Below are 16,276 nucleotides of genomic sequence, written 5' to 3'. Positions count from 1 at the left end.
AGGAATTATATTTTGTGGGTGCTTTGATTATATTATTATATACGTCTATATAATCAAAGTATGTGTGGTTCATTGTTCTTCAAGCAGACAATAATCAATTTAATACGTTTTAAAACTAATATGTTTTTATGAAGCTCTTGCATGTTGCAGGAACAATATTTAGTATTATTTCTAACTTTCACGTATTTTCCTACATGAAATGTATGGTTATTAATAAAGCCGATACTAAGTTCACAAAATATATTTATTTAAATGTCTTTATTTATTAAGCCATATTGTAAAAAAAACACAACAATAATAATTGTAAAAAAATAATTAACAAATAGTAATTAAAACAATAAAGAGAAATATGAGAATGACAGAAGGAGAGAGATAATGTCTTTTCTTTCAGCAAACTAGTAATTACTTTGAGCGGATAAGAATTAAAGATCAAATAATATGATAAATGAAGAAGACGATTTATATTACTTGCGATTCAATTCAAAACAATACTCAAATCATCAACACCAAGCATTTTAATCGAACGAAGTTTTATGACACGTACTAAATACCTACTTCCGATCGAATTTCGTTAAGACTGCTGCTGACAAAATCCGTTTCTTGGAACGTAAGTAATTAATAACCTCAAATATTTGTTTCTTACATTCGGACGCCGCTGTTCGCCTTTCGGTTATCGTTATTTTTGTTTATCTTATCGTTTTATCTACGCGATACGGTGTCATACTCGGCGTTTGACATAAGAGCGACGAACGCGTCTCCGTTTCTCGTCTACACGTAATATTTTTGTACCTGGTTTTTTTATTTACGCGCCTTTTTGTTGAATCCTCCATACATTGAATATGTGGAATTGAAGTTTTTGTTTTTATGTAAGTACTTATCGTGGATCAATTTAGTTAATTTAATGGGGTATTTTCAGATAATTTTAGCGGTAGCTTGTTTTGTTGTTTGGGTGTTCAGTTTTGTATGTTGGCATGTGTAGAAAGTTCGAAAAGAGGTTTTATTGTACTAAGGAGTGTTTACCGTAAAAAAAATTTTCTATTGCTTAGGTTGGTGGAATAGCTCACGACCCACCTGGTGTTAAGTGGTTACCGAAGCCCATAGGCATCTACAGAGCAAATGCCGCCACCCACCTTGAGATATGAGTTCTAAGGTCTCAGTATAGTTACAACGGCTGCCTCGAATTACTGCTTCACGGCAGAAATAGGCAGGGTGGTGGTACCTACCCGTGCGGATTTACAAGAGGTCCTGGTTACTGGTATTTTGGTAGGCCAAACCAAAAAGTTGCCATAGTCATAGACGTGACAGTACAGCCGCCCATCTTGAAGCCTGAAGTTGAAGTTTATTAAATAATTGTCTGAAATCTCTGTCCCGCCCTTAAAATTGAAATGCACGTCGGCGATTTCAGAGCCCATTTCGTTCAATGATATCAGTGTGCTTAGTGGGTGCTTGTTACCCTGTCAGTGTTCTTTTGTGCGTCTTTCAATCGATTTACGTGAAGGTTACCTAGACAGGCTATGCCTGAATATATACAACAGACATTTAAGGCCAAGCGTCACTAGATTTAATTCGGTTTAAATGTTGCACTCTGCCAAAACCATTGAATCGCATGAATGATAACGATAGCTATCAGCCGATATGCAATAGGCACCGCCCTGTGCCCCACTCATATTACTCAAATCATTATTGTTAGTCATCGTTTTTCAACGAGTTCTCAAAAACTATTTGAAAAACGTATTTCGAAATACATAGTCCTATCTTTAATATTATTTGAATTGTTTTAAGACGGTCAGGGACGTTTTTTTGTTGTCAGGTTGTGTTTATTGAAATGAAAAGTCCGAGACACATAATGCCATTGGCATACAAATGGTGTTAAAAATTCCCTTTAATAACCTTTTCAATTCTTAATTCTCTACGTTTGTTGACTTCCCCCTAATTTTAATAGAGATAGCTTTTGCCCGCGACTCCGTCCGCGTGGAATAGTTACTTTGGCATTACACTAAATGTCACCCCCCACTTCATTTACGTAGAAAGTGAACATATTTTTGAATTATAGAATGTTAATGAGCTGTTTTGGTAATGTTATATAGCCTTCCTCAATAAACGGGTTATCTAACACTGAAAGAATTTTTCAAATCGGACCAGTACTTTTTGCGATTAGCGCGTTCAAACAAACAAACTCTTCAGCTTTATAATATTAAGTATAGATAGAGCTTTTGATATTATCATCATCTTAGGCCTTACAGCCTAGAGTGGGCCTTAGCCTGGTCCAGTATGCCTCTCCAGACTGCTTTGTTCAGGGCTTTCTCCTTCCAGTTCCTGACACAGATAGCTTTGAGGTCGTGCTCTACGCCATCTGGCTCCAGTAACCACTTAGCACCAGGTGGGCTGTGAGCTCGTCCACCCATCTAAGCAATAAAATAAAATAAAAATTTTGATATGGTAGGAGGATATGGCTGTGAAGTAGTAAATAGTAGTAACTCAAGTGTTGTATGTCCTAATCTTCTAACTAATGGCTAGACAGGCTTTTATTATGTAAGACCTTCGAACCTCTTTTAAGCGTATCGAAATCAATGAGACAATAAAATAATATTCCCCTTTCAGAAACACTCAATCTGAGCCGACATCATAAGTCAACTGAGTATAATCTTTCAAGATGTTAGTCGCGACGCTTAACAGTCTCTCGCCACGGCTGCGGTTCCAATTCAGCAAACCAAAGATCGAGAATGTGGCCTTCAGGCTGCATTATCAGCTGACTGTGACGATCTTGCTGGCTTTCGTGATCCTGGTCTGCGCTAGAGAGTATTTCGGGGATCACATCAAATGTCTTTCGGATCAGGGTGTGCCCGACCATGTCATTCAGACGTACTGCTTCTTCATGGCCACTTTTACAATAGTAAGTAGTATACCTTGATTGGCTTAGAACAATAATATTTTATTTTTAACTAATATCTACTATTTATGGTTAAGAGCAACGTTGTATCACTGTTTCAATGGAAAGTATTACTTTTGCCATGGTGGTGCTCAGTTGTTCTCAATGGCGTGCAATTGTAGACGCCTGTGTTTAGCAGTGGACTGATATAGGCTAATGATGATGACGATGATGATTTTTTTTTAACCTTTATTCATTTTGAACTATTACGGATACTTTTATCATAGTTAATGACAAGATCCTCGAAGCGCAGGGCTGCTAAATGGTGCTAAGTATAATAAATAAGATAGTGTGTCTAGTGGTTTAAGATTTTATGTGCAAACAAAACTACAAATAAATAGATTTGTAGATTACATACCGAAGAGTGACAAATGCAACTGTTTATTCCGTGAAAATGCAACATATTTCATTATTTTCGATTTACTAATTTAGCGGAGTAGAAACCACGGGATTCAACTAGTTTGTTGAATAAAATCTCTTTTCTGGTCCAATGAAGTACAGACGTATCGGGCTGAAATCATTTTAATAACAGGTGACCTTAAACACAGAGTGCAATTTATGTTTTCTTTCGGATCCTTGGGAAGGATATTTTGTATTCGATCTAGGTGTTATTCTAGTCTCGTAAGTCTGTCCGCTACAGATAACAAACTAGAGAATCCTAGATTAATGCTAGAGATAAAAAAGTTATTAATTTTAACCTCTCATTACGTTTCGTTACTCCCTATCACTAGTTTTCACTGGTGGTAGGTCCTCTTGTGAGTCCGCGCGGGTAGGTACCACCGCCCTGCCCATTTCTGCCGTGAAGCAGTAATGCGTTTCGGTTTGAAGGGTGGGGTAGCCGTTGTAACTGTACTGAGATCTTAGAACTTATATCTCAAGGTGGGTGGCGCATTTACGTTGTAGATGTCCATGGGCTCCAGTAACCACTCAACACCAGGTGGGCTGTGAGCTCGTCCACCCATCTAAGCAATAAAAAAAAAGTTATAGTAAGATCTATGAGTAAATTGAAAAGTAAATTGAAACCATCTGGGGTATTCATGATTTTAACATTACAAATTTAGCAGCTTAGTAATATAGTGTTCCTAAATCGTTTTTTTTTTGTTAGTAAAAGTATTTTCCGATTTACCAATCAATAGTTTATACAATCAAGTCCAGAGATAACTCGAGAGGCCTGCCTTTGATACAAAGTATAATATTAATGACCCACAATCGTGCAGCACACGACAAACAGTCATACTGGTGATTAATACAGCATGTGCAACAGATTAGGTATTTGTGAGATAAATAGACAACAAAGCATCTATATATTAATACGTGAAGCAAAAACTTTGTATCCCTTTTTACGAAAATTGCGCGGACGGAGGAGTATGAAATTTTCCACACTTATAGAGAATATAGAGAAGAAGTGCACAATGCTAATATTTTTTTTAAATAATGCATAAAAGATACATTAAATCAATAAAGAAAACATTACACACACTACATACCGTGTATTTGACGCACACACGCATGCATACCTACTATTTATTGTCAAACTTTTGTTCTTGGCGTCTGTTGTCAAATTGAGAATAGATTAAATATTGTTTGTCTTTGTTAATATTTTTACAGTGTAGTCTTGGCGAAATTTGTGATTATAGAAGTATAAAAGACAATCATAATAGTGTACAAACTTACAATGCCAATTAATTATAGTCGAATTTCGACTACTGCAGGACCTCTAGTTAGAATTATTTGGTCATATGCAAATTAATTTAATAATTATTATTATTATACTAGCTGACCCGGCATACTTCGTAGTGCCTCAATCGATAAATAAAAGACCTAAACTTTTGTATAAAATAAACTTAAAACAAACAAAAGGAATCCGTCCGACGCGGCGACGGGGGACACGTCAAAGGAAAAACAAAAATGTTATTTTTATTTAACTCCGATTTTATAATTATTTATTTATATTTAAGTGGTTAACGTTGCCCATAGACATCTACAATGTAAATGCCGCCACCCACCTTGAGACATGAGTTGTAACGTCTCACTTTTAACAGTACAACGACTGCCTCGCCTTTCAAACCAAAACGGATTACTGCTTCACAGCAGAAAAAGGCGGGGTGATGGTACCTACCCGTGCGGACTCACAAGACGTCCTACCACCAGTATTTACGCAAATTATAATCGGATAACCGGAAAGCTTAAAACGAATTATGGCATGGGGCTGAATATTTTCGCATAGAGAACGTGGATATTTATTCTTAGCGTAGAATAGCGATTTATTCTAGTGCTAACTTCTAACTTGGGTTGGAACACTAGTTACAAGTCGATCTCGTCTCATGGGTGCCGTACAAAGCGATTAACGAATTCACCAATATATTAATGGCCCTGCTCTTAGTATTACAGCATGGCAATTATTGGTGGCAGAAAGTATTTTGAGAACGCGTGGGCGGTATGAGACAAGCTTTTATCGATTTCAGTGTCTCAAGGTGGGTAGCGGCATTTTGTGTTGACTAACTGCTGAACTTTGGAAGGTCTGTCAACTGATTTGCCGATCGATGCCACTTAAGAACTTTCTCCAAATCAACCACTTATTTATGCGATCGATTGTGTAATGATTAAAATTCTATTTCATCATCAGGTTCGTCATTACAACGAGAGTCTTCTTCAAGGAGAGTTCCTGCCTCATCCCGGAGTAGGGCCCATCCTTGCCACAGACGAGACCATCCACCACACGTATTACCAGTGGGTACCTTTCGTACTCTTCATCCAGTCGATATGCTTCTACCTGCCTCATTACATATGGAAGACAAAAGAAGGTAAAGTGATTTATAGGACTTACATTAATAGTATTTTGTACCGTATGTTCCATGGGTAATGCTCTGACGAATTGTTTGAGATGATACCTTCATCTCCTTTTTATCATCGTACCTCCCGCCATCGGAACAGAGTTCATCCATATTACCTGGAACCGCTGCGTTCATCGACAGTGCGTTTCCAGAGGTCATTTTTGCCACGCACCATCCGGCTATGGAATGAGCTCCCCTCCAGGGTGTTTCCCGAGCGCTATGACATGTCCTTCTTCAAAAGAGGCTTGCGGAGAGTATTAAGTGGTAGGCAGCGGTTTGGCTCTGCTCCCGGCATTGCTGAAGTTCACGGGCTACGGTAACCACTCACCATTAGGTGGGCCGTATGCTCGTCTGCCTACAAGGGCAATAAAAAAATATATAGAGCAGCAATTAGACAATTCAATTAGACAGCACAAATGGGGTGTTCGCTTTTGACGGTTTCATTGTATTTTGCTATTTAATTTTTGTATTAAATCACAAATCTACGATTATTGTGATGGAGTGGGTTACTCGTCGCGAATTTATGTCAGAAGTTCTGTTAATTGTAACCTAAGTTCTGAGTCAGCATCTAATCGACTGTAAAATGATTTTTTTTTTAAATTTTATGTCTTGTCTAAAGCACCTTTTTGTATGAGATGGGAGAAGTTCACTCTAGCGTTATAATGATCGTGGTTATATAAGCTCACAGTACTAAATTTTAATAATATATTTAGTTTAAAAACTGAATAAAAAACAAGCTAATATTTAAAAAAAAGATTCATCTTTTACCCTGTCGATACTGGTCATCATATTAGAGGGAAGTTATAAAATTATTGTACTGACATCGGTACTTGATGCGTGTGTAAATTTTCAAGTTTTCGGACGTCTTAAAGTCTGTGAAAAGCACGTTCAAATTTTCCGTTACTTATCAAACAGACATGTGTACGTTCGCACATATCGTACCTTTAGAATTGAAGTGGCATAATCCAAAATTTATGTTTTTTTTTTTGGTTTTTTTTTTTTATTGCTTAGATGGGTGGACGAGCTCACAGCCCACCTGGTGTTAAGTGGTTACTGGAGCCCATAGACATCCACAACGTAAATGCGCCACCCACCTTGAGATACAAGTTCTAAGGTCTCAAGTATAGTTACAACGGCTGCCCCACCCTTCAAACCGAAACGCATTACTGCTTCACGGCAGAAATAGGCAGTGTGGTGGTACCCACCCGCGCGGACTCACAAAAGGTCCTACCACCAGTAATTACGCAAATTATAATTTTGCGGGTTTCATTTTTATTACACGATGTTATTCCTTCACCGTGGAAGTCAATCGTGAACATTTGTTGAGTACGTATTTCATTAGAAAAATTGGTACCCGCATGCGGGATTCGAACACCGGTGCATCGCTTCAACACGAATGCACCGGACGTCTTATCGCCATAATGTAATTGAAGAATTGTAGTTTTTTAGTTTTGATTATAATACTTTGAGCCTTAAAGCTTAATGTATGCGCTTGATTTTAAAGAGACAGAAGGTGTACTTGGACCTTTTCTAACTAACATTTTATATAATTTTTTAATATTTAAAATTATATTTTATAAACTGATAGAATACATGTTTATAAGTCGTCGAAAGTATACAACTAATTTTCTTAAAAATTTTAGTAAAGCAACTTCAATTCTAAATGTCTAATATGTACGAGTTTCTCATGTGTGGACGACCTCACAGCCCACCTGCTGTTAAGTGGTTACTGGAGCCCATAGACATCTACAAAGTAAATGCGCCACCCACCTTGAGATATAAGTTCTACGGTCTCAGTATAGTTACAACGGCTGCCCCACCCTTCAAACCGAAACGCATTACTGCTTCATGGCAGAAATAGGCAGGGTGGTGATACCTACCCGTGCGGACTCAAAATTCCTACCACCAGTAATGTATGTATGAAGTCAATGAAAGCGGGTTAAAAATACGCTCATATTAAAATTTATAAGTTATTTGTATATATATGGTTTACAATTTGGATTGTCCCGTTCCATTGACACAGTATTTCAGTTGACAAAGACACGAGAGCTCCGTGTGATGTTTTATCTTATCGCTCATAATTCGGGTTAGAGTGTTGTCGACGTATCAAATCGACAGAGCGGCTTCGGGAGATCGTATTAGATAACAACGCGTCAATGGCTCGAAGACTTTTATTATTTCTTATGATATTTTATTGGAGAAATAGTTGCGCGGTTAGCCGAATGGTAGTATGGTTCAGGATTGAGGTTACAAGAGACTGGGCTATATGATTTCAACTAGTCTATAGTTCTATGTACCCTGTGAAGTGTTATTCAGCTCTCAATTCTCAGGTCTTCGTTCTCGTCGAACCCGTCCCTTGCGACGAAGGGCTCGACAAGTAAATTAACCCACAGACAGCGCACTGAGTTTCTCGCCGGATCTTCTCAGCGGGGCGGGTTTCCGATCCCGTGGTAGATTCTGCAAAGTACTGCTCTTGCTAGGGTTAGTGTTAGCAACGACGTCAGGTTTGAGCCCCTGTTTGAGTAACTGTACTGTGTTCACCCACCAATACTTAGAACTCATATCTCAAGTATACATATCAATTCATATCTCACCTTGAGATACGAAAGAGATTGATATATTGACATAGATGTATATAGATTGACATAGATGCCTATGGGCTCCGGAAACCACTTAACATAATAGGGGCGTGAGCTCGTCCACCCACCTAAGCAATAAAAAATAAAAAAATACGTGAGCCTTCGTAAACGATATAAAAGCTGAGTGACTAATATATGCAAATGGGTAGGTGGCAGGATAAAGGCCCTGGTTGACGGACTCCAGTACGCCGGGCTGGCGCTCCACGACGACGACATCACCGTCAACGGCACCACAGTACCTTCAAAGAAGACCCTCGAAAACAAACTGGATTCAATTAGGAAAGACATCATATTAAGGTTGGTGGGTTTTTGTATAAATAACTCTCGAAGCATTTTTTAATAAATAACGTGGCTATAGTTTTGTTTGAAAATATTTTTTTAAAACGAGAGTGAATTATTCTTGTTTAAGTTAGTTGATACCTAATTGAGAGTGTAAATACAATCAGTCGAGTCCATTACATCCTCTACGATAACGGCTCTCAGCTTCTTTTACTCAGCTACGCTCTAACATAGTCTACAGATTCGCGATACCTTACATATTTACATGCAAAATGTCTGATAATTAATAAAGCAATTGCATCAGAGATACGATATTTTTAAATAGTGTGACACAATTGTCAAGGGGCTAATGACACAAATCAAACCCGCAAAATTATAATTTGCGTAATCACTGGTGGTAGGACCTCTTGGGAGTCCGCACGGGTAGGTACCACCACCCCGCCTATTTCCGCCGTGAAGCAGTAATGCGTTTCGGTTCGAAGGGTGGGGTAGCCGTTATAACTATACTGAGACCGTAGAACTGATATCTCCTTAGAGACCTTAGAACTTATATCTCGAGGGGGTGGCGCATTTATGTTGTAGATGTCTATGGGCTCCAGTAACCACTTAACATCAGGTGGGCTGTGAGCTTGTCCATCCATCTAAGCAACAAAAAAAAAACTCCAATATGCTATAGACACAGAGCTATAGAGCTGCTTCTCTAGAAAAAAACAGCAGGATGAATGCATATATGAACTGTAATCGTTGAAGGAAATTTAATGGAATTTTAATTTAAAAAATCAGATTGACAATGAACGCAAACTAATAGACAAAATGAATATAAATCTTGAGGTATCGGCGATTATGATCGTGTTATTAGCCCACTGAGTTTCTCGCCGGATCTTCTCAGTGGGTTGCGAATCCGATCCGGTGATAAATTCTGCGAAGCACTTAATAAGGCTAGTTGTTAGCAAATTCTCTCAGGTTGAGCCCGTGAACTCATTTACCCGTCAGCGCGTAGCTGGCATAGCCTCTTAGGCTACCAGCGAATAGATAAGGATAAATCGTGTTTTCATCACAGAGCTAGTATTAATTAACAGTTAAATGTGTACAACAAAAGGCTCACGAAAAACCATTTGACCTACAAACTTCAAATTATAAATTACAATACGGAAAACTGAATGGTTTTAAATGGCGTCACGCCGGAAATCGTTTTTGGGATGGCCTGCGAGTCATCGTGCGAAATCAGTGTGCTTTTAAATTAACTATGCTCATTTTTGTTTCTCTCAATGACGTTCAAAGCAAACTTTAGTTATGTCATGGTAGGTAAACATTACACCTAGATGCTAGAAGTACTATTTACAGAAAAGGGTGGGTGGGACTTCAAATAAATGGAAATTAAGTGTACTTACCGCGATTTTTGATCTTGTATTTAGGTAGGTATACCTTGAGACATGAGTTTTAAACCCACGTACCATCCGGCTTTGGAATGAGCTCCCCTCCACGGTATTTCCTGAGCGCTATGACATGACTTTCTTTAAACGAGGCTTTTGGAGAATAGGTATTAAGCGGTGGACAGCGGCTTGGCTCTGTCCCTGGCATTGCTGAAGTCTATGGGCGACGGTAACCACTCAGCATCAGATGAGCCGCATGCTCGTATGCCTACAAGGGCAATAAAAAAAACTCAGTTCTATAGTACGGTTGTCTTGCCCTTTAATACTGAAAGCATTATTGCTTTGCGGCAGACATTGAGAGGTACCTACCCGCGCGGGCTAACAGTGTGTCCTATCACCAGTAGGTATAGTCTAATTAATCCTAGTGGTAGGTCAGTCTAGTCTAGTCTTTTCCTCTCTGGACGCGCTGGAGTCCGATATAACCCGGTCCGTTAATTACCTCCCTCGACCGGGTATCCGAAAAAGAATTCCCCAGCGTTAAAAAAAAAGTCAGTCTAGTTTAGTATAACCTCCAATCACCAACAATAACAACCACCATAAAGAAATTATTGCGATATTACTGAACCAAAGTTTCAAAAGTGAAAATTGTACTTTATTGTTATGAAAATAACATCGCAGAACATATTTAAAATTCATTTCACTGGTTCTTAAAAGAAGAAAAAAAAAACAATGTGTCATTTACAAATGTTTTGTTTTTTATTCAAATATGACCCGAATTCTGAGATTATTTCAAAGCAGTTTGCCAGAATTGTTATTTATTTTGAGTGTAACAAGCGCTCTACATTGATAACGAGTCTTTAAATGTCATGTACAACTGTGGTCATGTGCATACAACAAATAATGTGGGCACATTTCTAGAACTTCACCAGCACACCTGTTTAGAAATAATTAATTGTATCATTAATAAATACAGCTTTAAAGATATACAATATGCGAACCTCTAGTAAATGCGAAAATGTAAACTCACAAATTTAAATCTAATTAAGACAAAAACAAAAAAAAAGTTGTAAATATTCTAATTACCCAGTGAGCAGCCATGAGTTCTGGTTTCAAAGGTATTGTGTACAACAGAGTTTATATTTCGACTTCATGATTCAAGATGGGTTTCTTTGTTATATTTGTACACAGAGAACCTGGTGGACATAAGCAATACGAAAAGAGCACAGCCAAATCCCTGTCTATAATGTTAGAGGAATACGTTGTGCGATGTCTATGTATTACAGTAGTTAGTTTCCTTATCGCAAGTGGTCCATGGGCTTGTTAAGCCAAAGTTGAAAAAAAATCGATGGCCATTTTACATTTAATGTTAAGGTTAAAAGATAACCCAAGGTTTTGAATGAAAAGGTTGAAGATATCGAGGACGTGGTCGACTTGGCTCGTCTCCATGGAGGTCGCGAATCTGCTGCACGTCATGTTCCAGGTGTGGGTGATCAACAAGTTCCTAAACGGGGCGTTCATGTCACTAGGCCCCAGAGTACTCGAAACGAAAGACTGGAGCCACATAGTCGATCCGCTGGAGCTTGTGTTTCCGAAGGTGAGCTTATTATATGGAAAACAATGAAAGAAAGAAATGTATACCAATTGAATACTATTATTCTATCCTATTAAATTTCATATTTAGTATTTTTTTCTAGTTCTGGAAATTAAGACAGCTTTAGAAATTATACTATACCTGTTATAGTATTTTATTACCTATCTAGATTATATTTTTATTGCTAAAATCGGTGCACGAGCTCATACTCTACCTGGTGTTAAGTGGTCAGTGGGGGTCCACAGGCATCAGCTATGTAAATTTTGCCACCCATCCGAAGACATTAGTTCTAAATTCCAACTTGTACATTAAAACGGCTGCCCCACCCTTCAAACCGAAACGCATTACTGCTTCACGACAGCAATAGGCAGGGTGGTGGTACCTACCCGTGCGGACTCATAAGACGTCCTACCACCACTAGGTACACTAATACTAGCGGTAGTCCAGTCTAGTTTAGTCTAATAGAAAGAACACCTGCAATGCGACTTGCAACTGATTATGGTGATGTTCGGAAAATTCATTTATTTACGTGCACTTTGGACCTGTTGTGCTTCTAACAGGTAACCAAGTGCATCTTCCACAAGTACGGTCCGAGTGGCTCAATCCAGCAACACGACGCGCTCTGCGTAATGGCCCTCAATATAATCCACGAGAAGATCTACACAGTGCTTTGGTTCTGGCTGCTTTTCCTTTTCATCGTCTCCTTATTGGGTAAGTTGGCTATTGGTGAAGGCGCTGGTTATTGGGCGTACTTTGAGTCCGGGTATAGGACTGTGCTACTAATCTATTTCCACTGCAAAACGATCAGGCGGATTGCCGGTTTCCAATGCTTTTGAGATTTTGACTTAATGACACAATTACCCGTTCATCTGTAGACATTAGATGCTGGTCTGTAAAATTAAACGCTCATTCCTGAGCTCGAATGTGTTAAGCCATAAGTTCCAGGTTAACTACAGATCATCCAGTTAGACCCATGATAAGATAACACATCGTAGTATTCTCATCATTTTGATGGTATACCGGGTGTGTTGTTGATTAGTCCACGGAAAGTCGGTTAAGCATCGAACCTCCCTTTACCGATACTAAAACATTTCTCGTACACTTCCGTCGACGTCGCCAATATACACTATGTCCTCGTAACGTAAACATATGTGTCACAAAGTGTCACAAATAGTCACAACTCACTGAGTTTCTCGCGGGGTCTCTGGGTTAAGTTGCACGACGAACCCTTCGTCGCATTCAATGGGTTCGACGAGAACGGTGACCGGTGCTTGGAATGCCTAAGAAATACCAAGAGTGAATTTGGGACAATCCAGAATCACGTGTACCGTGTGGACGTCTAAAAAACTAAAAGTGGGTGAAGATGAAACCACTTTTTTTTTATTGCCCTTGTAGGCAGACGAGCATACGGACCACCTGATGGTGAGTGGTTACCATCGCCCATGGACTTCAGCAATGCCAGGGGCAGAGCCAAGCCGCTGCCTACCGCTTAATACTCTTCACAAGCCTCGTTTGAAGAAGGACATGTCATAGCGCTCGGGAAACACCGTGGAGGGGAGCTCATTCCATAGCCGGATGGTACATGGCAAAAAAGACCTCTAGAAACGCACTGTGTATGACCGCCGTGGCTCCAGGTAGTATGGATGAATTCTACTCCGGTGGCGGGCGGTGCGATGGTAAAAACGAGATGCCGGTATCATCTCGAACCTCAGAGCACTCCCCATGGAACATACGGTACAAAATACAGAGGGAACCGAAGTCCCTCGGCAGACCCAGAGGTTCCAAACGATCCGTGAGAATGGGATTATCGACATTTCAACATATTTAAAATAAACAAAACAAATATTTGACATACAAAGCAACTTAATAGAAGATGAACAAATTTTTCAAGTGTCGTAAAGAAAATTTAGGACAAAAAGGAATTCTAACAAATAAAAACGTTTAAATTAATTTTAGAATTGAATCAGTTGAATTAAATATTTCATTACTGGATATTTAATAAAATATTTTATTAAATATTTATTACTTAATATTTTATTATTATAATATTTTATAATTATTATTTTATTACTGGTGGTAGGACCTCTTGTGAGTCCGCGCGGGTGGGTACCACCACCCTGCCTATTTCTGCCGTGAAGCAGTAATGCGTTTCGGTTTGAAGGGTGGGGCAGCCGTTGTAACTATACTTGAGACCTTAGAACTTATATCTCGAGGTGGGTGGCGCATTTACGTCGTACATGTCTATGGGCTCCAGTAGCCACTTAACACCAGGTGGGCTGCGAGATCGTCCACCCACCCAGCAATAAAAAAAAAACAATTGTTTTGTAGTCATTTGTTCGACGGACGACATAAAGATCGGCCCTGAATCGTTAATCTGATTGCACTTCTCAATGAGACACTTCCCCCGCAGCTGTGATATGGCGGGTAATTTCGTTTTTCCTGTACCGCCGGTCGCTGCGGTTCAACGAGATGATGTTCCGTCACGTGAGCAACGCCAAGTTCAACCCGTACAACGTCATCAGGGTGGTCAACGGCTGCGAGTTCGCCGATTGGCTCTTCCTCTATTACCTAGCGAAGAATATGCAAGGCTTTGTATTCCAGTAAGTGCGTTTTCATAAATACTGCCTTTAGACTTTGAGGTATTTGGATGCCCATCCGAATTTCGCGTTTTTGACGTTAGACCAATTTAGTTCGCCATTTTTCCGCATTGTTACTGGTGCTAGAACCTCTTGGGAGTCTGCGCGGGTAGGTATCACCACCCTGCCTATTTCTAGCGTGAAGCAGTGATGCGTTTCGGTTTGAAGGGTGGGGCAGCTGTTGTAACTATACCTGAGACCTAAGAACTTATATCTCAAGGTGGGTGGCGCATTTACATTGTAGATGTCTATGGGCTCCAGTAACCACTTAACACCAGGTGGGCTGTGAGCTCGTTTACCCATCTAAGCAATAAAAATAAATAAAAACCTTCAGGTCGCACCTAAACTCGTTAATAACTTTAAACACACCACCCGGGGTCTAAATTATACTGGGCATAATATGACCTACGACCGACAAACTTCGGTTGATGAAGGCGATAGTAGTTACTATACTCTCTCTATTCCTCTTCATAGCACGGTTCTGTTTATAATTTACGTTTAGGGTATTCTAGTAGATGAGCCAAATTAATAAATATAAATAAATTAAGTTATACTTCATTACCTTTTCCTCATTCACCTGTTTCTTTTTAAGTTCAATGTTCTTGTGAAGCGGGACGAAATTTATCTTCAGTATACATTGTCGATTTATGAAATAAGATAATTTTTCTTTATGTTATAATAATTTACGTACATTCAATCCAACTCTGGCTTCGACAACAGCTACAATTGATGGTAGCTATTTTATTAAACTTTCACATTTTTTTAACATTTTTGCTCATTTTGTAGATAAGATGTAGATAAGATAAGATTAGATTTTGTTAATCTTTCAGGGCACTATTTGTGCGATTAGCGGAGGAGTTGGAGAAAAGAGAACTGCCTTACGATGACCAAGGCACGGAGGAGAAGGGAGCTGAACCAATATTAGTCGGAAAAGTAGATATTGACGACGAAACTATGCCGTTAAAAAGAGATAAGAAATCATCGTGATGAAATTACGGAGGACGGAAGTAATATGGATATTCCTATTATATATTACCACCAACGCTAATACACTTATTCCAAAATACTTTTACAGCAACATTGGACCAGTGTTATTTTTAGGGACATGAGATTATTTTTACTTTACATTGGACTTCGTCTGGCTTTGTATACAAAGCTGTTCTAGGTTTCGGTGTTCAAATCCTTTTAGGTCAGCGAATGATGGTAGAACTTAAGAAATAATTCGTTTTAATATCTACTCAATTACCCTCCATTGTGTCTGCCGTGAAACAGAGTTGAGTGGCAAAACAGCAAATGCAAATCAAGCAATCACCGGATTAATTTTAAAAAAAAAATCACTTCTCGAATTCTCGTTCACGGCGCGGCATTTGAAAACAATTTCGCTTTAAAAATGAACAAACACATCGAACGTTCTAGTTATTACTTAGTTATTATATCATTTCGTACAAATAATCATTAGTTGAATACAAATATTCGATTACGAAATTCACTTGAAGTGGTTTTGTGATACTTGACAATTATCAGACAAGTTGCTGCTTGAATCGCTATGACATTATGATGTAACGCTAAATGACGTCACTGATCACTTGTTAGGATCACGTTAATGATACATTCAATAAATTTAAATATAAATAATTGAAACTACTTGTATGTTTTATTCGTGCATTTGTTATTTCATTTGCATTTAATTTAATGTGTAAAATAGACAATACGTTTTTCATAATTTTTACAGTTTAATATGAAAACTGGTTGCCCAGTGATTAAAATAGGACCGTAATTCACTGTTCCAAACATTTACAAGTACCTCAACGCAAGCAGTGAATTAAATTTTATATATTTGGTACATTTAACATCAATATTTTTATCTTTCTGCGCTCTTTTTTGTTATTATATAAACTTTAAATATGCAAAGTCATGTTATCGAAATGTCATATCGAAGATACAATAAAAATATGTTTATTTATTTCATTTCGTAACATTAGATCGATTAACATC

At 38.6% G+C, this 16,276-nt stretch overlaps 1 protein-coding gene across 2 annotated transcripts; it reads left to right on the top strand.

The window, feature by feature from the left end:
• Window positions 1–585: 585 nt before the first annotated feature.
• Inx7 (innexin 7) lies at window positions 586–15,938 on the top strand. 2 transcript variants are annotated; one of them, XM_089732757.1, is made up of 8 exons: window positions 586–607; window positions 2,602–2,893; window positions 5,556–5,733; window positions 8,552–8,699; window positions 11,459–11,648; window positions 12,206–12,356; window positions 14,056–14,245; window positions 15,112–15,938. In XM_089732757.1, the coding sequence occupies exons 2-8, from the start codon at window positions 2,654–2,656 to the stop codon at window positions 15,266–15,268; spliced, it is 1,254 nt and encodes a 417-aa protein (XP_089588883.1). In that variant the 5' UTR covers window positions 586–607; window positions 2,602–2,653; the 3' UTR covers window positions 15,269–15,938. The 2 variants fall into 2 exon arrangements, with proteins under 2 accessions (XP_089588883.1, XP_028029721.2); XM_028173920.2 differs by lacking the exon at window positions 586–607 and adding an exon at window positions 715–866.
• Window positions 15,939–16,276: the final 338 nt, after the last annotated feature.

Source organism: Bombyx mandarina, chromosome 15, assembly GCF_030267445.1.
Source record: "Bombyx mandarina strain Sakado chromosome 15, ASM3026744v2".
Taxonomy (NCBI): Eukaryota; Metazoa; Arthropoda; class Insecta; order Lepidoptera; family Bombycidae; genus Bombyx; species Bombyx mandarina.
Note: the sequence above shows the minus strand (reverse complement) of the source record. Positions and strands in the feature narration are given on the sequence as shown.